The sequence below is a fragment of the Neopsephotus bourkii genome, unplaced genomic scaffold, assembly GCF_033783945.1.
Source record: "Neopsephotus bourkii isolate Nb327-2 ecotype Australia unplaced genomic scaffold, CSIRO-AGI_Nbou_v1 NB_1765, whole genome shotgun sequence".
Classification (NCBI taxonomy): domain Eukaryota; kingdom Metazoa; phylum Chordata; class Aves; order Psittaciformes; family Psittacidae; genus Neopsephotus; species Neopsephotus bourkii.
Window position 1 is genome coordinate 5,656,305 of NW_026902239.1, and position 21,515 is coordinate 5,677,819.

At 44.0% G+C, this 21,515-nt stretch overlaps 1 protein-coding gene across 1 annotated transcript; it reads right to left on the minus strand.

Annotated features, from left to right (window-relative positions):
* Positions 1 to 2,189: 2,189 nt before the first annotated feature.
* On the minus strand, positions 2,190 to 5,025 carry TCF21 (transcription factor 21). Its single transcript, XM_061378207.1, has 2 exons — positions 4,257 to 5,025; positions 2,190 to 2,719 (listed from the first exon to the last, which is right to left on the minus strand). Exons 1-2 carry the CDS (start codon positions 4,704 to 4,706, stop codon positions 2,630 to 2,632), a joined length of 540 nt encoding a protein of 179 aa, XP_061234191.1. The 5' UTR covers positions 4,707 to 5,025; the 3' UTR covers positions 2,190 to 2,629.
* Positions 5,026 to 21,515: the final 16,490 nt, after the last annotated feature.

Consider the following 21,515-nt stretch of genomic DNA (forward strand, 5'->3'; position numbering starts at 1 on the left):
TTTGTACAGAAAAGCAAGAAAACAACATATTTTCTTTAAAATAATTGATATTTAAACTGTTTTCCCTTAGCACATTTCCTTTCAAAATCATCATTTGCTTCAGGCAGACTAAACACACATTTTCTGTTTGCAAATATTTTTCTCTAAAATTGCACTTAGCTGCAGGAACGAATCATTTCACTCATTGTTCTCCTGAGATACGTGGCAGAGCTCTCGATTCATCTAAGAAACTTGGCCATTGAAGCCAACTGCCGATACCATCAGTGCTGCGCCCGTACACAAGAAGTCAGTGGACCAAGAGTTCCCAGCTACACAAACACCTCTGGAAAATACATTGGTTGTTTTCAAAATGGAGATAAAGCCACTGATTGTTTTATCATCAGACTAAAGCCATTACATTTACCTTTCTGTGCACTGCTGGTTGCTTTTGTTTATTGCTTGTTGCTTTCTGCCTTTTTATTTGTTGCTGAACCATTGCTCAGAAGCAAGGACTGAGGAAAGTGGAGGATGCTTGAGGAATAGTTTAGTCCCCAAGAAGCTTGCAAGCTAGACCGCTAGATAAAGTGAAGAGTGGCACAAGGAATAATGGTGTCTACAGCAGCCTCCGCTTATAGTTCCGCTTACATGGCAGCTTTTGGCACCTGGTTGCAGCTGTGTTCCTCACATTTCATGGGGGACTATTGCATTTCTTCCTTCTCTTTCTCTGTGCTGGGTTTCAAGTGGCAAATGAGCATTAACTGTGGCTAACTCAAAAGGGTGGGAAGGATACTGAGTGCAGTTAGCAAGCATTGCAAAGCAGGGTGGCAAAAGAAGCACCTGTGAGAATATTAAGAGTTTAACTCTGAATTTTATGCATATCTCAGATTCCCATCAGCTTCTAGAAAGGAAACAGCACCTTGCTGTGAGTCTCAAGCAGCCATTAGTTAGTATGGATTTAAGTCAAGATTTTTAGTGGTTAAATCCAACAGTTAATTTAATTTCGGTGGTTTAAACGGTATTTGTGCATGTGATTAATCTTTCATTTGCACCTAGCTTAAGGTCAGAGGGCCCTATTTTAAGAGAACAGCAATTCCCACTGAATTTCCCAATGCCTGTGGTGAAGAAATCAGCCCTTTCAGCTGTGCTTACCAGAGTTGCTCATCTCTTCAGCCAGAGCCGTGGCTGTTCAGGGTGATGGTTTCGGCAGTAAAGTCAGCCAAACTGCATGTCTCAGCTGGCACACCCCGCTTACGGCAGTGGAGGTGCCCGTGGCCAGCCCAGGTGAGGAGGTCTGCTTTTAGTTATGCGGGGTGAGATAAGGCTGCAAAACAGTGAAATTAAACGTCTCTCTCGCTCAAAACCGTTAGGACGATACAGCAGGCCCTGGCCCTTTCTGTAACGAGGGCTGAAGTGCTTGCACATCCCTCTCCTCACGGAGAGCTGCTTTAATTAAGCCTAGCCCATGCGTGAACCCGGATGGTGAATTCCGACTGCCTGCAGGACGCTCTGCCTCACCCGGTTATCTCAGGGGGTAAAGCGGATGGGAGGAAAAATATAACCGAGCCCTCTCCCCCCGGCGGGGTCCCGGGGGGCGGCAGCTCCCGGGAGGGTCCGAGCCCACTTCAACCCCTGCCTCCCCCCGGCATTGCACTGTCCCTCTCCCGCTTTCGGCCGAAAGGGACCCACGTATCAAACGGAACCGAGGGACGGTATTGAGAGAGCAAGTGAAGCGGAAATTTAAAGCCCCTCTGCTAATAATAACAGTATAAATAACCGAAGACGTCTTGTAAACAGTGCGGTCATAACCCTGAAACATTAAACAGCGCGGTGGGATCTGGCGCATCAGCTGCCGGCGGCCGCTGCCGGTGCAGGGGGAGCGCCCCGCTCTCCTGTTTATCTCGGCCTCATCTCCCACGGGCGCGCTGATCGATAGCTGGGAGATGTTTAAGTTAAGACTTCCCAGCACCCAGGACAGACTGTACTTCATCCGCTGCGCCCGTCCCCGCTGAGCGGCGCGGAGTGGCGAGGGGACTGTCGGGCTCCCGAGGCGAGGACGGGCTGCGGGCCCATCTCCCCCAGGGATTTGCTCCAAATCTTTAGCCCCAGGGCAGCAGCCCGGCCGGGTCCCGGTGCGGAGAGGCGGGCTCCCTGCAGCGCGGTCCTTCCCCGCCGAGGACGAGAGTCAGAAACGAGCATTACACTGCTCTGTGTTCAGTGGAAAGGAAGGTTTATTCACAGAAACAGAGCAGAACCTGCTTGAAGAAAATATATCTATATATCTTTAGGGTGAATTATTCCATAGAGATGACTGTCAAAGTCAGTTTTTCTAGGCATCCACGTATCTCACAGGTCTCAGACTAAAGATACACGCGTGGTAGGTTTTGTTTGAACTATGTCTTTAGTAGCGCTTGAACCAGCAAGGCTGTTGGTGCAGGGCACGCGACTGTACACGCATTTAATAAAGTTAAATAGAGTCGGCATATCTCGGGTTGGAGTCTTTGCACATTTCGGTCTTCTCTGCGCCGGGGAGCGGCGCTCCCCGTCGTCCTGCGCGGGACCCGGGGCAGCGGTGGGGCCACGGCCTGTCCCCGCCCGCCCCGCCGCCCGTTCCGCGGCCGCGCTGGGTCTCTTCTGGACCGGCCGCCGGGGCTCAGGATGCCGTCGGGCCGCACAGGCGGTTTGTGTTCACCACTTCTTTCAGGTCACTCTCGGGTTTGCCGGCTACCATAAAAGGCCAAGTCTGTAGCCAGGAAAAGATACGGGTGGGAAGCGGGTTACACGCGCAAAAATGCACATTACAACGCCTGTGTCCAGCCCTGGAGCGCCCCGGGGAACCGAGCCCAGCATCCACCGCCTGGGCCCGCATCTGGCAACGCTCCGCGGGGCTAGGGCCGAGGCACTCGCCGCAGGCTTCGGCGAGAACCCTTCTACCTTTCGCCGGCCGTGCTGCCGCTTCGTCTCCCGGCCCCGGCGGGCTCACCGCGGGCATCCTCGGGGCTGCGGAGCACGTCTGATCCGCAGCCGGAGGGCGGAAGGAGCCGCGCCGGCTGCGTCCGGCAGGTCCGCGTCCCCTCGGCTGCCGCGCCGTCCCCGGCGCTTGGTGGTGACCGGTGTGGGGGCTGTTCCCCGCGGGAGCCGCCATGCATCCCCCGGCCGCCCTCTCTGGCTTCCCGCCCCTCGGGGAGCTTGCTTTGGTGTGCCTCTGTGCAGGGGTGTATGTGTGTGTGTGTTATAGCTGAACTGGGTGTTGTTTTTGTTTTACTTTATTTTTTCCCGGTGGTGGTGTGCTGAGGATTTTTTTTTTTTTTTAGCAAAAAAAAAAAAAAAAAGCTTTCAGGCCCTTATCAGATGACACAGCGGGTAATGCACTTTCCCCTAAAGTCCAGAGCTCAAAAGGCAGAGCCGGACCCCAGTGAAATATCCCCAGGGTCCCTCTGTGATCCCTTTATCTAGCAGGGTCCACATGTGCAGGCAATATAAAGGTTTTATGCCTAAAAAGAGCCCAGGCAGATCTTGCCCACTCCTGGTTTGAATCATTTACCTGTATTTTTAGAGCTGGAAACTGGATGTTTCTGCTGGCTGGGTATGGTGGGGAGACCCTGGGCTGTTTGGGAAAACTCTCTGTGGGTGGTGGGAGCAGCAGGAGGGACACTGCACAGCCCAGGGAGGTTTTGCAGAGTCTGGGCCAGACACCCCTTCTTGGTCTTTATTTCTCCTTCACCAGTTTACATGGTAGGAGAACCATCCTTGGACCCAGCAAATCTGAGCGGCTGAGTGCACAGCCCCAAAAACTGAGTCTTTAAAAAGCTAGGGCTTGGGAGAACTGTTACGGGAGGAAATGGTAGGGTAGAGAGAAGGGGTAAGAATAAGTGTAGGTCCTTGGCTTGGTTCCTTCCTAAAACATGCCTTTCTCTAGCCAAATTCCTGCACCAGCCCACTTGCAGGTAGAAAGCTGTCATCAACTTGCTGAGGTTTTTCAGGCATTTCTGGGGTAGCAAAGCCTGTCCCTGCCTTAGCTGTGGCCAGCATGGCCTCTGCTTGCCTCTGGAGCAGATTGCTAGGAGCTGCAGATGCGGCCCTAGCAGTTCAACTCTCAGGGCCCAGGGTGTGAGGGCAGCTGTAAGCCTGTCCCCTTGCACAGTACCCCTTTGCCACCCCACTGGCACCAGACTTTCTGTGAGAAGGCCAGGGAAGGTTTCTCTCCGCACATGCTCCATCCCTCTTCCCAGGCACACACATGCATAGAGAGTGCCCGCTCCCGGCGGGCTGTGACTTACCAGGTTGACTGGGTGGATGTAGCCGTTTTCGTACTTGTCATTGGCCAGGATCTGCCTCAGGTGAGCAATGTAGCTGGAGGCCAACCTCAAGGTGTCCAGTTTGGAAAGCTTGGTGTCTGGGGGCACCCAGGGCAGGGTGGTCTTAAGCCTGGAGAAGGCTTTGCTAAGGACCCTCATTCTTGCCCTCTCTCTGGCGTTGGCAGCATTTCTCTGGACCTGCTTTCCCTCTTGGCTCACTCCATTTAAAGGGCTCTTCTTGGGGGGAGCTTTCTTCCTCTTGCCCGAGGCCCCTCTCCCTTTCTGAGGGGAGCCATTCTCGCCATTGGATCCCTCCTCGTTGCTCTCGGTGGACGCCCCAAACTCTTTGTTAGTATCCATTTTCAGGCCATTGCACTCCAGCATCTCCACCTCCTGCAGATCTTCCACATCACTGAGGGACCCAGTGGACATGGTCTGGAAGATGCCAAAGGACCGTCGGGATGGGGGAAGGGGTGGGGGGAGGAAGAGCAGCTCCTCAAATCTACTTCAAGGCGGTGGAGGAGAGAAGGGGCGCCAGTATTTTTCTCCTCTTCCCGCCCCCCCCCCCCCGGCACTAAGGCACGATACCGCCCCCCAGCCCCGCTTTGCCTGTGTTGGAGGGAGGGAGTGAGCGTGTGTGAGAGAACGGGAGAGAGAGCGAGAAAGCCGAGGAATTTAGTGAGGACACTAGTAATTTATCTAGGGGATGAGAGGCGGATCCAGCCCAGGGGAGGGGCCCTGCCCGCCGAGCACACCACGTTCCCAATCACAGACCTTTGCACAGGACAGGGGATGAGGTATCCCAGCAAGCCTTTGCCGAGAGCTCAGAACTGGGATTCAGATCTTCACAACTAAAGCAAAGCAACTCACTGTGTTCCCCCGCTCTTTCTATCCTCCCCTTTCCTCCTCCTCCGCCTTCTCCTCCTCTTCTCCTTCCCCACTTCCCTTTCCAGCCCAGGGTTGCTCTCCCCCTCCCTGCCTCCTAGATGACCCAGGCAGCTGGTGTCATGATTCTTGATAAAAGCCAAAATGGGTCATGAGCAGAGAGAGCAGCAGATCCACCAGCCAAGCCTTCCAGGGAGCTTTGTAATGCGTGCCGTCAAAACGCTGTCCTGTAACCTAATCTGGGGGAGATTTGTGGATGATTATATTTGCAAATACATCCTGTCCAGCTACTAGTGTATTCCAGGAAGGGAGCGCTCCACCAGCTGGCCAGCAGCATGGACCTCGGCGTCACAGCCCAGAGGCTGGAGGCAAGAGGATCTGGCTTCTTCCAGCCTTCCTGGATGATGTTCGACAAGTTCCGGACCCCTCTCACTCTTTCAGTCCTCCCAGATGTAAGCATCCTGGATGTTGCCCATTCCGCAGGTGTGCCAGGTGGCCGAGATCCTGGCAGTCAGTGGAGCCCCACCAAGCCAAGAGAGAACACTGTGTGGCTGGAGAGGATCTCTGTGGGAGTGAATGGGACAGCAAGGGATTATGCTGAAATGAAGGAAAAGGGGGAGGGTTATTGGATATCAGAGATCATGCAGAAAAATCCCCGTTTCTCAGTGTGTTGTTGCAGAGCAGATGGCAGTGGTTCATTCTGCTGTACCTGAGGAGTGTTTTGTCTGGTGATTCATGCATGTTCCTTGACTCCAAGTCAGGGACTTTGGGCTGAATCAAGAGGCAAGATAAGGACCTTTCTGTGGGAGTGGTGGGAATGAGGGCATTAGGCCGTACTGTGCAACCACTGGAGCCAAACATTCCCAATCGTTTTACCACTAGTGCCAAGGAATGGGTTGCTGTATAGTCTTAATGAGTAGGTGTATGCTGCAGTTACGATCTTTATGCAGATGTATATTCAGTCCCTGCAGAGCAGGCTTTTAAAAGCAGTTGAGCTTGGCCTGGTTCTTCTTCTCTGTGTAAAATCTTCTCCTAAATCCCCATGTGGAGCCTAAAGAGACCACTAAAGCATGACTTTGCTCCTGTAGCTCCTCACTCCTCACAGGTTTCCTGAAACATCACAGATCCCCGAGCATCCTGGGCTTTGAACACAGGGGACTAAAGAACTGGGCATGATTTGCACATGAGGCCTTTCTGGATACAGTGACTGATCTGATTGCAGGATTGACTTCACTTATTTAGCTGCTTACCTGAGGATTCACATAGCCCTGGACAAAAATGTACAGCCAAGGTGTACATTTTTGTCCATGGCAGGCCTTTGGAGTTAGTCCAGGGTCACTGGAGCCACAGGACAGTCTCTTACTGATCTGTGTGAGCATCACATTAGTTTTTCTGCATGCACTAAACAAAACCCAATCAAGTAAAAATCATGGAGGCCCAAACCGGTGTGTCTGACAAGCACTGTGAGCTGTCTGCAGAGTAAAGCTTCAGTAGAAGGCAGAGTGTCATTTCTGATAGCTAGCAAGGAAGCTATCTCTTGATCCATCTTGGTTCTTTGACTCATGTAAGCCAGAAGAAAAAGGGCAGATCTAAACTTTAAACCAACTATTTAGCATTTGGCTGGAAGATAACACCTTCCTACTCACAATAGGATAAGTACATTAAGATATCGTATCTCTAAGCCTAGGCTCTTGGGAATTCATGCACTTCTAATGTCATGTTATGTTAAATGTGCCCTGTTTGTGTTTTCTCTGTGTAGAAAGTAAACAGATTGTCAGCATATCATCAGTCCTAATTAATGGGTTAGCTTTGTTTTGTTGTGTTTTTTTTTTTGTTTCTTTTTGTCTTTATAACATCCTCATTGCAGATCCAAAATATTACTAATTACCAGCGCAGAGATTTATGAGCCTCCTTGTTTTCTAGGCCTGATTGCTGTTTGTGCAGGTGGAGATTTAAATGGCCATATCCATTGCAGAGATTTATAGTCCAAGTGATTGATGTTAGAAATGAGCTACAGGACTCTTCCTTGAGGAAGGATGACAGAAAACCAAGTTGAAGTTTCTCGTGTCTCTAGGCATGAATGACCATGGAGCACAAAATCCCATCAAAATTTCAGCATCAGAAGCTCCTAACAGAGCAAAACAACAAAATAAGTATATACTCATATCTTTTCTTATTTTTACTTCACTTCAGTAATTTCTAAATTTAGGGTAAAAAGCAGAAGGAATGAAAATGCCCTTAGTATGCCGCTACATGTGCATTCTGAAAATCAAGGAATGTATACATGTGTGTTAGGAGCCTTTGCTATTGCCACACATTTGTTGCATTTACTGACTTACATATATTTTGAGTCCTCAGAGACAATAAAATTGATATAATACAGACTACACAATTTGGTGGAGACACAGGACACATTTTGTATTCATTTTGTGGACATTATTTTGTGTGTACATTGTATACACATGTATACACATACATGTAACATAATGTACTTTGAGTCCTTTATGCATACAGACTATTAGACACTCTTTTAACAGCATAATTGTCCCTTTTTCCCTCTCCAAAGGGGCCAGCACGGGCAGACCTAAAAAGAATGCATCATTTCATCTCCAAGTAACTCTTGATTCCTTATTTATTTTTTACACATGTTGAACCTCTCCTTTTCTAACCTTCCTGCTCCTTATGTCCCTAGTGGCAAGCCCAGGGCCTATACCCCTAATCTGGCTCCTGGTTTCAGTCCTTCTTCCCTCACCTCTGTTGCCTTACCGAGTCCTTCTGGCTCTCATTCTGAATTGTAACCCTGGTCTGGGGTAGAGACCAACGAGGTGGAGACCAGCCCAGTGCTGTGGGAATGGTAGAGGTAGGATGGCTGCAGTCACCATGGTGATGGCCACTTAGTTCTCCAATTAAATGACTGGGACCACAGATGAGAGAGTGGGTTAATAACCGTCTGGGAAAGACAGATGGAGCTAAAGTCCTTTTGGCCTCTCCAGTACATTCACTCATTCATTCATGTTTTAAAGAGGAAGTTGAAATGCTGGCATGGGGAATGTCAATACAAATCTGTGGATTTCCCTGTAGTTGACTTAGTCGTCTGCATGGCTCTGGCTACACAGGAAAGTGCACCTCACTTTTACTTCTGACTGAGACCCACTAAGCCATAAAGTTGTTTAGGACATCCCAGGCATGCTGGGGTCAGAGATTCAGGATCCCTGCTCTGAAGGGTGTCAGATGGGGAACATGTCACACATAGGCTTATGCTGGTCTGAGGCAGGCTACAGATTTTCACCTGGAAAGAAAAGCCTCACTTTTTATGTCTCTGACCTTCTCTCCCCTGGGCTGGAATAACACAGTAGTTTGAGAAAAGCTTTGGAACTTCAGGCCAAGGTTTCCGCAAGTGTGGCATGGATTGCTTTTGTTTTGTTTTTAATATTGTGTCATTTATCAAGGCGCCACTTTCACAACAAGAGTCGTCACCCAAGAAAAACCTCAGATGACTCATAGCTGAGGAAAACACAATTAGCACTGGTTTTAAAACTCTACACTCAAGTATAGTACAGGTGTTTTCCTGTATTTGAAGAGTAACCAAGGAAGTCACCCACAGGCAGACAGCTGATCATGAGTCGTGTTCTGTCAGGTTTGAGAATAATCAGGAATAAAAGTACAGCCAGATTAGTGTTTTCAAATTGCAATTTAAAAAAATAAAATCTGATTGTGCTGAGATTTCTCCTGTTCACTCTTTGTATCACCTGGAAGCTAAGTAAAATGGTGGGGGGACTTCAGAAGCATATTGTACAAACCCAAAATGAAATAATATTAGTAATATACTACTACATACAAGTAATACTAATGATACAACATGACATAACATGACATAGCATAGCATAGCATGACATAACATCTAATATAATAATCCTGTGATATTTTTGTGATAGGATTCTGTCTTGTATATTCTAGAGCATGAACAGTGCTGGGGAAATAGATCAAAGTTTGTAAGAGTGGGATAGCTTTTCCAAAGGGCCAGGGCACTGAAACCCTCCCACGGTTCCTTTCCATTCTGTGTGTCTGTTTCTGGTCACAGTTATGGTTTGAAAAGTAAAAGATATTGTGATAAATAACAGAAAGCACAAAGAGAAAAAATAATGCCATTGCCAAGACAATAAAAAGACTGTTCTGGAGAACTGACCTGAGAGGCCTATGTTCTCCAGAACAGGTATGTGATACCAGCGTTATTACCCTTCCCCAAGAAATCCCAATGTCTTGCTTCAAAGCCCTGAGAAATCAGTGCTTTTTCAGAATCTGTTCTCTAGAATAGTTCATTGTGGCAAAAAAATGCAGCAATATTTCCTTCTCATTTAGAAATATATGCAGGTTTTGCTGATACCTAGAATGGAAAATATTCAGTACTGCTGATTACAAATTTGAAAATTTTAAAGGAAATAAATTGCAGTTTCAAGAAATTTATGTATAAAGTTATATTGCACCTACAATTCTATTTCATGTGACTTTTAAAACCCTGAAATATCATAAACCCCAAAACACAGAAACTCTGGGAAATAGAGTTCCAAAAAAAATTCAAAAATATTTTATGAAAGTAAAACTATTTAATTCCAGATTTTATGTTTTAACCCTTTTTGTCACATTGATGACAAAATCTGTGATACATATAAGTAGTGCTCTTGTCTACCTCAGGGAGCTCCTGTATGTGTAATAACTAGATGTCTTCTGCCACCCTGAGTTATGCCATCTGATACTTTTTCCTCTGCATAGCTTCACAAAAATCAGGAGGGCTGTCCACAGAGTAAACCAGACTGTATGAATAAGAATGGCAAAAGCTGCCTCTGCAGAAACAAAGTCATGATTAAGTATCCTAACACCTAAGAGAGATACTGACAAAGTGGTCAGTGTCCTAATCATGAAGGATGCATCAAATCCTAGTGTGACTCACTTCTCCCTCCTGTATCAGATCTCAGATGAGGGTTTCTGGTACTGCTCTTGTGTTAAGAAATGTCTTGTGAAGGATATGTCAGCTACAAGCTGAGTACACCAGAAACATGAAGCATGTAAGCTGTAGAAGTTATCAAAGCAGAAACAAGAGAGCTAATGCTTGACATGAGCACTGAGCCCAAGCTTTCAGTTAACTTTTCAAAGAAATGTAAGGGGATCTTCTTTTGCTGGATGCCTGTAGGAAGTAAACCTAAGAGGCTGAGTCATGTTTGTTTTATAATACACATTTATTCCTATACAAAAAGAGACTTAAAGACAGTGAGGAGAGATACCCTCCTCCTCTCTTGTGCAGGCACTATTACTATCCACTGCTTCCAGGATGCACCTCTGAAATATTGCTAAATAGTTGACACTGTAAACTGCAGACTTTTTTATGAAGTGGTCAAAAGAGAAATATGCAAAGAAGCCAATATATCTTATGCAAAATTATCACTGAAGGATTCAAGTGCAGACATAACTGTTTTATTTTGAATATTTCTTTCTGTGCTGTTCCTTTGTTGGCTAATCCTTTGCATTTTTGTGGCTTTAAGACATGATGAAATTTGTCGATAAGAAATAAGTTCTCTTTTGCCTTCCAATAATTAGCACATTGAATAAAGTTTTGGAAAAGAACAGATTTTTGCTTCAGAGGAAAATTTGGAAAAGAACATCACTTTGTAGGGGAGTGGCAGGAAGAATGTCAACTATTCTGGTGAGCTTTTTTTACTTCTATGGTTTATGGCATGATATGCGTGCATGTAGACACAGATTTTCTGAGATTTCTATTCACTTGAAGTGTTCACAGCTTCTGAAAGTCAGGTTCCCACAGCATCCATCACTAAATGCAGTAGGTTGCCCTATGTCCTCTGTTCCCATGCAAATGAAACATCAGGTGTTGAGATCCAATCTCTTTGTGGACTGCTTTACACTATTACAGATTGAATTGGCCTCAGTTTGTGCCATTGGACTCCTTGCACTGCCATTTGTCATGGGGGTTTTGCATTTTACCTGCTCTGATAGTTGTCCCCATTAAACCTTTAAATACACATGCCTAACTGCAGTGACATCAAAAGGAGGGGCTGTACATAGATAATATTTGGTCTGAAAATACTAGTAAAATACTGGTAAAATAAAACAGAAAACTGGTAATATTCAGCTATACGTGTGTGCAGTTGTACATAGGGATTCACCTAACATGGTAGTTGGCTGAAGACAGTATATGTTGTGGATGAGTCTTAAATGGAAACTTTAGCTGGCAAGTCAAGGGAGAAGGCCGATTACACATCCTACTCAAGTGACATAGAAAGACCACAGCCATTGTGTATTTCTTTTGACTCTGACAGGCCTTATATGTGCTTCCCAAACTGTGACTCTCAGAGCTTCTGGAACATCCCCAAAGTGGGGTCATGGCACTTTGCCACAGTGCAGTCCTCTGGTTTTATGGTGCATATCGTAGTTCAGACTACATATAGAAAATGGTGTTGTTTTAGAAAGTGGTATGGCAAAGGCACGTAATAAAAGTCTATTTAAGTAATTTGGAGGAAATAAACAGCTTTAAAAATGAACTAGGGGATGACATATAAAGACCATAAATGCAGGTTGCAGTGCAGTCCCATGAGACTAAGAAAGGACCAAAGAACTGTATGTACAGAGGAGAGGGGATAAAAAGCCCCAAGCACAGACTGTGAAGGCAGTCTTGCTCTTTCCCTTCTCTGCTCCTCTCTTTTCCTTTGTGTGTACAGATCCAGGGTGATGCCTTGCTACCTAGTATTTTGTTCTTAGCTGGGGGTGTGACTAACCCAGAAGGAAAGCTTGTTAAGGGAGGTAAACAGAGAGATGAGCCACCAGAACTTCTACCAGCCAGGACTAGCAGGCCGTTCATGCTTGTGCAGTTCAGTGAAGGGAAACAGAAAACAGCGCCTAATAGCTGTTCTGAGTCCATCCAAAGCAGAAAGGCCAAGTTTTTAAGAACTGCTGGTGAGATCTCTGTTCCACGATATCAACCCAATATAGCATCCTGTTTCTTAGAAAGAATGGTGTGGGACTCAGATATGTATGTGCTTCTGTTTTAAGATACATGGGATGGTGGCTGAGCATGGTGTGAAGAGAAATAACGTTACCTAGAACCTCCTTATTTAAAACAGTAAGGAAAAATTTTGTGGCTAGCTGAAGGATTTTCATTCTGATGAGCCATGTTCTGTCCTGAAGAACAAGCAATTCCAGGGAAGGCCTGTGTGAACTGCCTGATGCAGCACCCATAGCAATGCACCAAGTCATCTTTCTTTTTCTCCTCCCCATCCCTGGCTCACTGTAGTCTTTCACCTGTCATTGGCAGTGTGTTGCCAGAGCCCTTTTTGGGATGCAAACCTTGGATTGTTCCTGTGTTTCTAAGTGTCAGTGGAATTAGCCCTTTAGCTGGTGGCTCAAGAAATATGTTTAACACAGCCTTGCTTCTACAATTTATGGTGCAAATTAATGAAGTGCAAACCAGGCTAATTTAAAAGAAAGACTTACTAAGCTAACTTAGTAATGGGTATGTGAGTTAATTTTCTGCTATGCTACATGTAGAAAATCTGCTCTGATTTTTTTAGGTAACCAGAAAAGGGGGATCCTTTCTTCTCCAGTTCCTCAGTGGTAAAAAAGGGATGAGAACTCTTCGCTCCACTACAGAAATGTTATGAGGGGCTTAGGCACTATGGTAATGGATACCAAGGGTAGCTAAGATAAATAACCTGATAGCTAGTTGCAAGAAAGTGATTGATGTTAGAATTCTACAAATATGTTGAAAGCCTAAAATACCTTTGTGATGTCTCCCCATTTCTTGAAATGCCAATTAACATTTTTCACTCAGATACCTGATGTTTACGTTGGCACATTTTTATGCTCACGTGTCTTCCAAAATGGATACTTGCCTGACTGATTTTAGATGAAAGCACTCATCCCTCAACCTTGTAGTTATTCTGAAAGATAGAAAAGTTGCTTTTATAGGAAGAAAAACAACGAGTTTTGATCCTGTTAGTGGTGAGTGACAAGCCAAAAGTTTAATAAACAGACCATGAGCACCATCATTGGTAACACTATAGCACAAGTAGCAAATCACCATTGACTAAATTACTCCGAAGTCCCCAAGCTCTCTGTGAAGAAAAATAAAGTGTTACTTTGGTTTCCTGTAGTCCTTCTTCAGTAAAAACACAGGATTCCCTTAGGAGAGTTAAAATCCATTACTAGGCTTCTTTATGCCTTTTTGTAACTAATTGTCTCTTCCATGAAGGGTCTTATTTCCTTGAATCACAAGCTATTGCAGACTGTCAGGGTGCAATGGGGTTGCAGAGAAGTCAGCTTTTAGATCCACCTCCTTTCAGTGTCCTCTTTTTGAGTTCCCATGCTCCACCTCACTGTTTTCTGACTCCCTTGGTACTTACCTCTGTGGTAGTCATGTGCAGGATAGCGTGTTCTGAAGCATCTCTTAGAGCTGTGGGAAGTAGCCAGGCAGGCTCAGCACCTGCAGCAGTGTACTTTGTACAACAAGCAGCATGAAGCTGGATTTGTTAAAGGAGGAATACAGCTTCATTCACTTCCCTGGTAGCAGAGAAGACACTCAGCTCATCAGAGCAAGACTAGCTGTTTCTTCTTCCCTGAGGTCCTGCTTTTTTCTGTCGCCATATATACCCTGGCTGCTTTTGTTTCCCATCTTTGTATGCCACCCTTCCCCCTTTCAGTCTGTTTGTCTCACAGCAGATTTATCATTTTTGTAGCATGTTACATTTACTGCTGTTTCACAACAATATGAATAGCTGATTCAACTCAAACTGCTAAAAACCTCAAATAGTATCTGCTTTCCACAGCTAAATGGTAAAAGCACACAGTTGTAAGTCCATAAACTACATCTGAGCCAAGTTTGAGTTCCTCAATACACAAAAATGAATGCAAATTTCTATTAATAGGTAAATGTATTTATGAGCACAATTGTAGAGGCAGAGCGAAAAAAGGAGGTCCTTTAATATTAAACTTTAACGTAAGTGGTCCGTGGTGATACAAGTGTTGAATATAGCAACTGTCTCAATAGCCAAGTAATTTCTTTATTGATCTGTTCCTTCCATTCTGAACTATTTTTATAACAGGAAAGTTGTAAAATACGTATATCTTGCTACTTGAATATTTTGTTTTATTTTTAAGAAATGCACAAGGAAAACTAAACAGCTCCAGGATGTATAACCCTATACAAGGTGTTGGGAGGGGGGAGGGTGGCTCAGTGATGAATGACCAGTCGTTCAATTGTTTTCTTTCTTGCAGAAATCAGAGACAGAGTACAGTTTATCTTACCCTGACTTTTAGCAAGACAGATTGCCAGGCAAAACCCCCAGGTTGAAGTCATCCAACCACCAAGTAAAGAGACCATTGCTGTTACCTTTCCAGGACTCACCCCGACCCCCAGTGCCTTTTAAAAATCTCTGGTGTTTCTTCCTGAGATTGTAATATGAACTTTAGCTACTTTCACACTGGTTTTATGCTGAACACAAGCTGTAATGATTCATTCAGGCCCTGAATCCTCCACTGTTAGACAGGCTGAGAACAAATAGTTCATCCATGTGCATCCCTTGCAAATGACAGCACTGCTGCAGAATTCCCTCTCATGCTGTGTTTAATTCTCCCCTAAACTTTCTTTCAGCTGCCACAGAACGTGGGTTCCTCTAATTGGAAAAATTCAGGCCTGCACTACTATACTGACATCAACCAAACCTCTCCATCACCTCATAGGTGTGAATGGGGAGGAGAGCTCTTTGCCAAAAGATAAAAATCCCTAAGTAATGGCAAGCTAACTCCAAGGCAGGCTGCCATTCTTCCAGATTTTTCTTGCAGTTCCATTTTTTTTTTAGTTGCCTTTTATTTATCACCTCTGTTCCAGTCATCTGGAGCAACATTTCTGGCCATAGCATCCTGAATTTATCCCACCTGCATCTGAGAAGTGATGTAGATCATAAGGGGCCTTAGTCATTCCCTGAAGGTGCTTATTCCACTGTGACAACTGTGAATGGATCAGTCAGCTCTGAAGAAACTGGGCCAAAGTGCCCATTATTGAACTGCTTGATAAAATTCAGAAGAGCACAAAAGGCAGGACAGACAGAAAGAAAGAGTTAAAGGGAAAGATGGATGCAGTTGCAGTATCTATTACTTGCAAGTGACTGTAATGTGTTTATACAACTCTCAGCCAGGCTAGCGGATAATTAAAGGAAAGAACAGACACTAGACACTACACCACCTTATACACTATAGCACAGGGAAAGTCACACAAGTGGGGTCATAAGAAAACAGCAGCAGATTACCTCCTCCTCTTTTTGCCATGCTAAATCTCTTCTCTCTTGCAGTTAGAAGAATGCCTGACTAAACTGGGAGTTAAAATATACTGATAGGGTCCAAACTGATCCTACATCATTACAGTCAAATATTTTATTAATTCAGACTGCAGGAGGAAAAACAACTTTACCAGGCTCCAGTTCAGCAGGGTGTATTCTCGTCACTATATATCCGTCCCGTGAGCTCTTCATTACCTGCCGATTGCTATAGCTATAGCCTATACTTTCATCTCAGACTTGCCTTTCAGTGAGATCAAACACAGATTTGAGTCCCTGTCTAAGGAACAGATGACCAGCTTCTGGGTGGGTAAAGAAGTCTTGGCAATGATGTGATTTCTGTGCATGTTTGTGATCAGGGGAGTGATTACCTGTTCTCTGGCCATGAGGGGTCAGAGAAGACCATCCTCCCTCTGGACTGCCCAGACCACTCGGCCAATTTGTCAAGAATCCCATAGGATAAATAGCTGCCTCCAGAGACCTTTATAGTGACAAATCCAAATAAATCAGAGTCACTTTTACTGAGCACTTCAGCAGACAGCTCAGATTTAATGAATCAGCCTCAGACCCCCAAGGAAGATTTTCTTTCCGAGCCTGAAGGGAACAAGTAAGGGCCAAAATTTGTTTCCAGAGTAAAACTCTATCAGTGCAGCCTGTGATATTTTGTAATTTCAGTTTCCAATACTGCTAATAGTGTTTTAAAAATCTCTGGAGACGCAGCAAAGAGCTCTTGGGATCAGCTGTATGATCAGTGTGTCCAGTGCAGAGAAAAGGAGGTTGCTATGGATAAGATGATTTTTCACATCACTGACCTGGGACAGACTTTGCATCCTTTACCAGTGCACTTCTGCACTTTTTGGCTGGAACTCCCTACCAACACACAAAAAGGAAAAAAAAGTAAAAAAAAAAATAAAAATCAACATCTCTCCCCCAAAGTCACCACACTGATAAAACCATGCAGGTTAGTCACTGTGGGTCATTTAAGCAGTTATAAGGCTTAACATCTTGATCCCCTCTAAAAACTTCCATCTCCATTTCCTTCCCCCCTTTGGGATCCATCTAGATGCCTACTCAAATACCTGCTGGCGCCAGAGGAAATTCTCCTGTAATGGATACCCTGCGATGTAAAACCAATATTTTGTTTCCAGGGTCATCCCTTTCGCACCCCCACAGATCCTCTTGCTTCACCAACCTGCCTCTTGGCCAAGCCAAAACACGAGAAATTGTGAATCTGAAGGGTGGGATTTCAGAGCACTTCAATAGGCTTGGTGATTGCTAACCCACACATTTCCTCAGCCTCCTCATCCCGTTGTGGTAGCCTCATCCGATAATTTATGTCAGGTTAACAGGGTGCTGGTCAGACATCTATGCTCACAGTTCAGCAGAGAGAGAGAAAGAGAGTAATTTAACCCAAACCAAAGTGTTCATGATGGCCAGATTGGTGACACCTTTCCAGATAGGCTAATACTTAATACAAAGACCTAATAAAGTTGAGAAGCATCTTTCAGTAGTAGGGTGTGAGTGCATCAGGACCCAGTCCTAGGCAAACCAGTTAATTAAAAAGCAGGTTTCAGTATCATGTGCAAATACAAAGAAACATTTCATTCGTGATGGTTCCTCCTCACTTGTTTAGGGAATCATGTTAGCAATAAGAAGTGGAGCAGTGCTTGGAATTTAGTCAGGAACTTCTTGGTTTGACATTTTATCCTTTTGTACTTCTGTTTTTCTATTGTTTTATATTAAAGTATTGCAATATAATGTACTTGCTAATGAGCTTTGTAAATGATCATATAGGATACATGCGAAGGAGTTCTTCAAAAAGGACTGAAAATAGGCACTCTTTTAGTGACATTTTACATGCTCATTTCCTCATTTAGTTTTCCGATACGTAATATAGGCAACACCCTCAGGATGATAATTGAAGAAAACAGTAAAGATTATTTACTTATCTAAACCAGATAATCCTACCTTTTAGGTAAGTTTAATGAAACTAAGTGCAACTGAATTTTGTTTAAGAAACTTTGTCTTAATTTTTCCTCATGAAGGAAACAAATAGAATAGGTGACTTTTTCCTCCTTTCAATCTTTTAAATAAAAAATAATATGCTGAGAATATCAGGAAGCAAATATTTTATTTGTTTTGTCTACGACTGAAAAAAAGAACCCATAAAATACATTTTCACAAAATGGCTGCATGTGAGGCTTTGCTATAGAGTGGGCAATTTATTGCACTAGAAATTTGTCATCCAAAATCCTGCAGAATATGCCAGAATGCTTGTTCACTTCTTTAAAAAGTCTCTTCCATACCAAGATAATATATTGCAGAAAGTGCAGAAGAACAAGAGTAAAAATGTGTTTTTTTAATGATTAAGGACTGATCTTGTTCCAGTTGAGTCAATGGCAAAACTCCATGGAATTGAGCTGAATATATGGGTATAGATAAGATGTTGTTTACTGTGCTCTTGCTTTTTCTGAGAGCAAAATGCAAATGAAATATATTCCTTTCACAAATTAGATTATCCCAAGTCATTTGCAGACTCCTTAAAACAGAGCACAGGGATCTCCATGTTCTCCAGGAGCTGCAAGCCCTCATGGACATAAGCCCCATGCAGCCTTAAGGACACTCTTGACACTGTATGAATTGGTGCTTGCACCAGAGAAGGAATTAATACTATTATGGAACAAGAGTTCAGGAGATTTTGCTTGCATGTATGTCTATAAATGAGTGTAACATTAATAAGTTCTCCTAGCCCAGCCCTCTGTCAGATGCAGTTCCGTTTGTTTTTTTAAACAATCCCTATCTTTGTGCAGAGTCCTGCCCGGTTTTAGCGTGGCCATGAACAGGAAGAGCGTCTGGTTTTCCTATATATGCCACGTTTGAATTAGGAGATGAGCAGAGGGAGCACAAGCTGCATAATTTGTGCTGCAGCTCACCCCTCAACAGCTAGGTAGGCACTGGCTGAAAAAGAGAAGTAAATAGCCTGGAATTAGGTTCTGCCAGCATCAGCCAGGTAATGCATGTTGTAGAGATGGAGGGAGATTGTGCCAGTGGTAGAAAGTATTTCTTCCAAAGAAGAAAATGGGAGGAGAGAAAGCACCATGTCTCTGCAAGTTCTCAATTTTCCCAAAACACCTCTTTGGGAGGTAAAACTCCCACTTTGCACATCTTAGAGCTCAGACTCAACTGGTCCCTTGTAAGATGAGAAAGAAGAATTTCCAAAGAGAGCTTTCATTTTTGTTAACAAAACCTTTGGAAGACAAACAAGCAATCTGACAAACTCCACCTAATTTCTTCACTGGCAAAAAACATTAATCAGCTTGCATAAGGCCTTACTCGCAGTGACAGAGCTGCATGAAACAAATGATTACATCTGAAAAAGGAGGTAGGGAACAGTGCTGCAGCTGCTGTAGAGCAATGTTATTAGGAAGTGTGAAGGAGTGGAAGGGAGTTATTTACAATAAACTGACCAACTGATTCCTAAGTTGTTGGTTGTAGGATTCATTAGCCCGTCAGGTAAAAAGTGCAAGGCAAAGTGAATCAACATGGTTGCCCCCTTCCATGTCCGGCTCATCCTGGTGGGTGATAGAGCATAACAGTGTTGGTTTTGACATTATTAGGTTATCCTGAAAATAAATCACTTTTGAAAAGGTGAATAATTGGACAGAGCTTAGTGCTGACAAGCAAATGGTTGGAGGCAGGGTGGTGGTGGTGAGGGGGAGTGGAAAGGGGGGCTGTGGTGTTGGACACACAGACCCATTCCAGGAGGCCACAAGCATGCGAGGAGCTGTAAGTTTCGCTCTGGTTTGTGCTTTGGCAAATGAGTGCAGATTTTGGTCTGATAAGTATCAATCTGACTTTATGGTTTCTAAAATTATTTTTGATCCAGCTGAGAAATAAGACATACCTTTCCATGTAATCTGAACTGTGAGAGGTATACCCCTGCCCAATAAAATTAAAAGGTAGTAAATTTTGTCCCTATAAAAAGAAATCCCCACTTTTCCCAACATTTAGCTAATCTGTGGAGTTCTCTGCCATAAGTGGTTATCAAGATAATATATTGTAGCTGGACTCTTAGAAGAACTAGATAATTTTATGACCATCAGCAACATCTGTAACCATGCAAACGAAGATCATGATAATGGTAATCCAACCTCATATTTTACAGCATTGAATAAACCCCCTTTGGGACACAGGAAAGACTGAATATTTGACTAGTTGTCTGATAGGTGATTTTAATCCTTCTTCTGGCACCTAAAAGAAAGGGCACCATTAGACACAGAGTACAAAACTATATGCTTGTGTTTACTCCCATCAAAGACTGTGGCAATATTTCAAGTGTTTGATGTGAACTCAAGCTTCAAGTCTGAAGGTTTGGTGCCAATAGTAGGTGGTAATTTGTCATTTTTGCATTGAAAATGTAATGAGCTCAATCTACCCTTCGTGGAAAGTTTTATATTAGTGCTATTATTTTATATTAGTTCTGGCACTATTATGGTATCTAAGGAATACAGATTCACATCCTAATGCCCAAACATTTGCAATGTGATCATGAGTAAATCATGTATAGCTCGTGTTACACATTAGTTTATCCTCTCAAAGTGAGTGTAAGAATAGGGTTTTTTTTCATCCTGTGTCTTTCTGTCCCATCCATTCCATATTAGATTGTCTAGATGAGAACTCTTATAGTAATTTTATACAGTATCTAACAGAAAGACAAAGCTTACAACCTGAATTTCTTTGGGGTTTACTCATGCAAAAATCTCTGTTGTAATAAATTGATTTTATTTTGATCTTTACCAGACCTTTAGAGGTATGCCTATCCTGTTTGTAGCACCAATCTACTAAATGTCCTCACTGCTTAAGGAACACATTATGTTTGGGTTGAAATAGTGAAAAGGATCCTGAAAATGCCGTTCCAGGTGGTGTAGAATTCCATTTCCTTCTTCCTTCTGGTCTTCTAGCGGTACTTAAGAGGCATTCAGAACAATCCAAGGATTCCCCTCTCAAACATCCCCATAAATGTCGCGTTCCTCACTGTGCGTGCTGGTGGTGTGAAGATGGGAACAGAAGAGGCAGAATAACAGTGATTGTTGGGGAGCTGGGTAAAACATCCATGCCTTCTCCTGATTTTTTTTAACATTTGTGAGCAAGTCCTTCTCATTCAGAAAATTCTTGATGGGAAATTTATGACAAGAAAACACCAACAAATGAAACAGGCCATGAGCCATCAGCTTTTAAGGCTCCACAAGAATCTAAAATGAGCCCTTCTCTAAGAAAATATTTATAGCACAGTGCATCTTGCAGCTCTTTCACAAGCCAAACCCTGTGGTGGCAGACCCTCTTAAAGAGATCCTCCCACCCTCTTTGCCTTCTCTTCGCCTTCCCATCCTCCATCCTGCAGTGCTGGAGTTCACGTACTGCTCCGCTGTGATGAGTCAACTGTTTGGGTGGCTGTGCTCCCAACCAGATTTGTCATAGCTCCTGCTTTCAAAACAACAGGGAAAGATGTCTCTTTTCTTCCTTTTTTTAAATAAAATCAGGCTGTTGCCTAGGTCTGGTTTGGAGTTCAGCCATCAAATTGGAATGACAAAGGAGGTAACTCTATCAAGCAAAGAAGGAATCTTTTAACACTTCTCCGCTTTAAAGAATTTGTGCTCTGGAAAAACACCCTCCTGTTAGATAAGGGACAACCCTGAAAAGCCACCATACATGAGAAGGGGGTATTTCAGGGCATGCTGCCCTTCTAATATTGAAATTCATTATCACTGCATGATACAATCACTCCTATATAATTATCAGGATTTGAGCTGTTTTCTTTTTCTGCCGCTGACATATAGGCCAAAGTAAACCAGATCACTGATAAGACAGACCCCTGGGAAGATCTTCTGCCACACTTGATGCATGGATAGGGTTTTCTGTTCATCACTCAGATGATTTTGTCTTGCACCACCTGTTTATTTTCCCTGTTCTTTCATTGCCTAAGTTTGAAAGCAGCCTGAAATAGAATAGGATTTATGCT

Bases quoted from the DNA above. Each gene is read 5' to 3' on its own strand.
- TCF21 (XM_061378207.1), bottom strand. From the start codon at position 4,706: ATGTCCACTGGGTCCCTCAGTGATGTGGAAGATCTGCAGGAGGTGGAG. The intron at 2,720-4,256 runs GTAAGTCACAGC...TCCTGGCTACAG, and splicing joins ACATCCACCCAGTCAACCTG to ACTTGGCCTTTTATGGTAGC.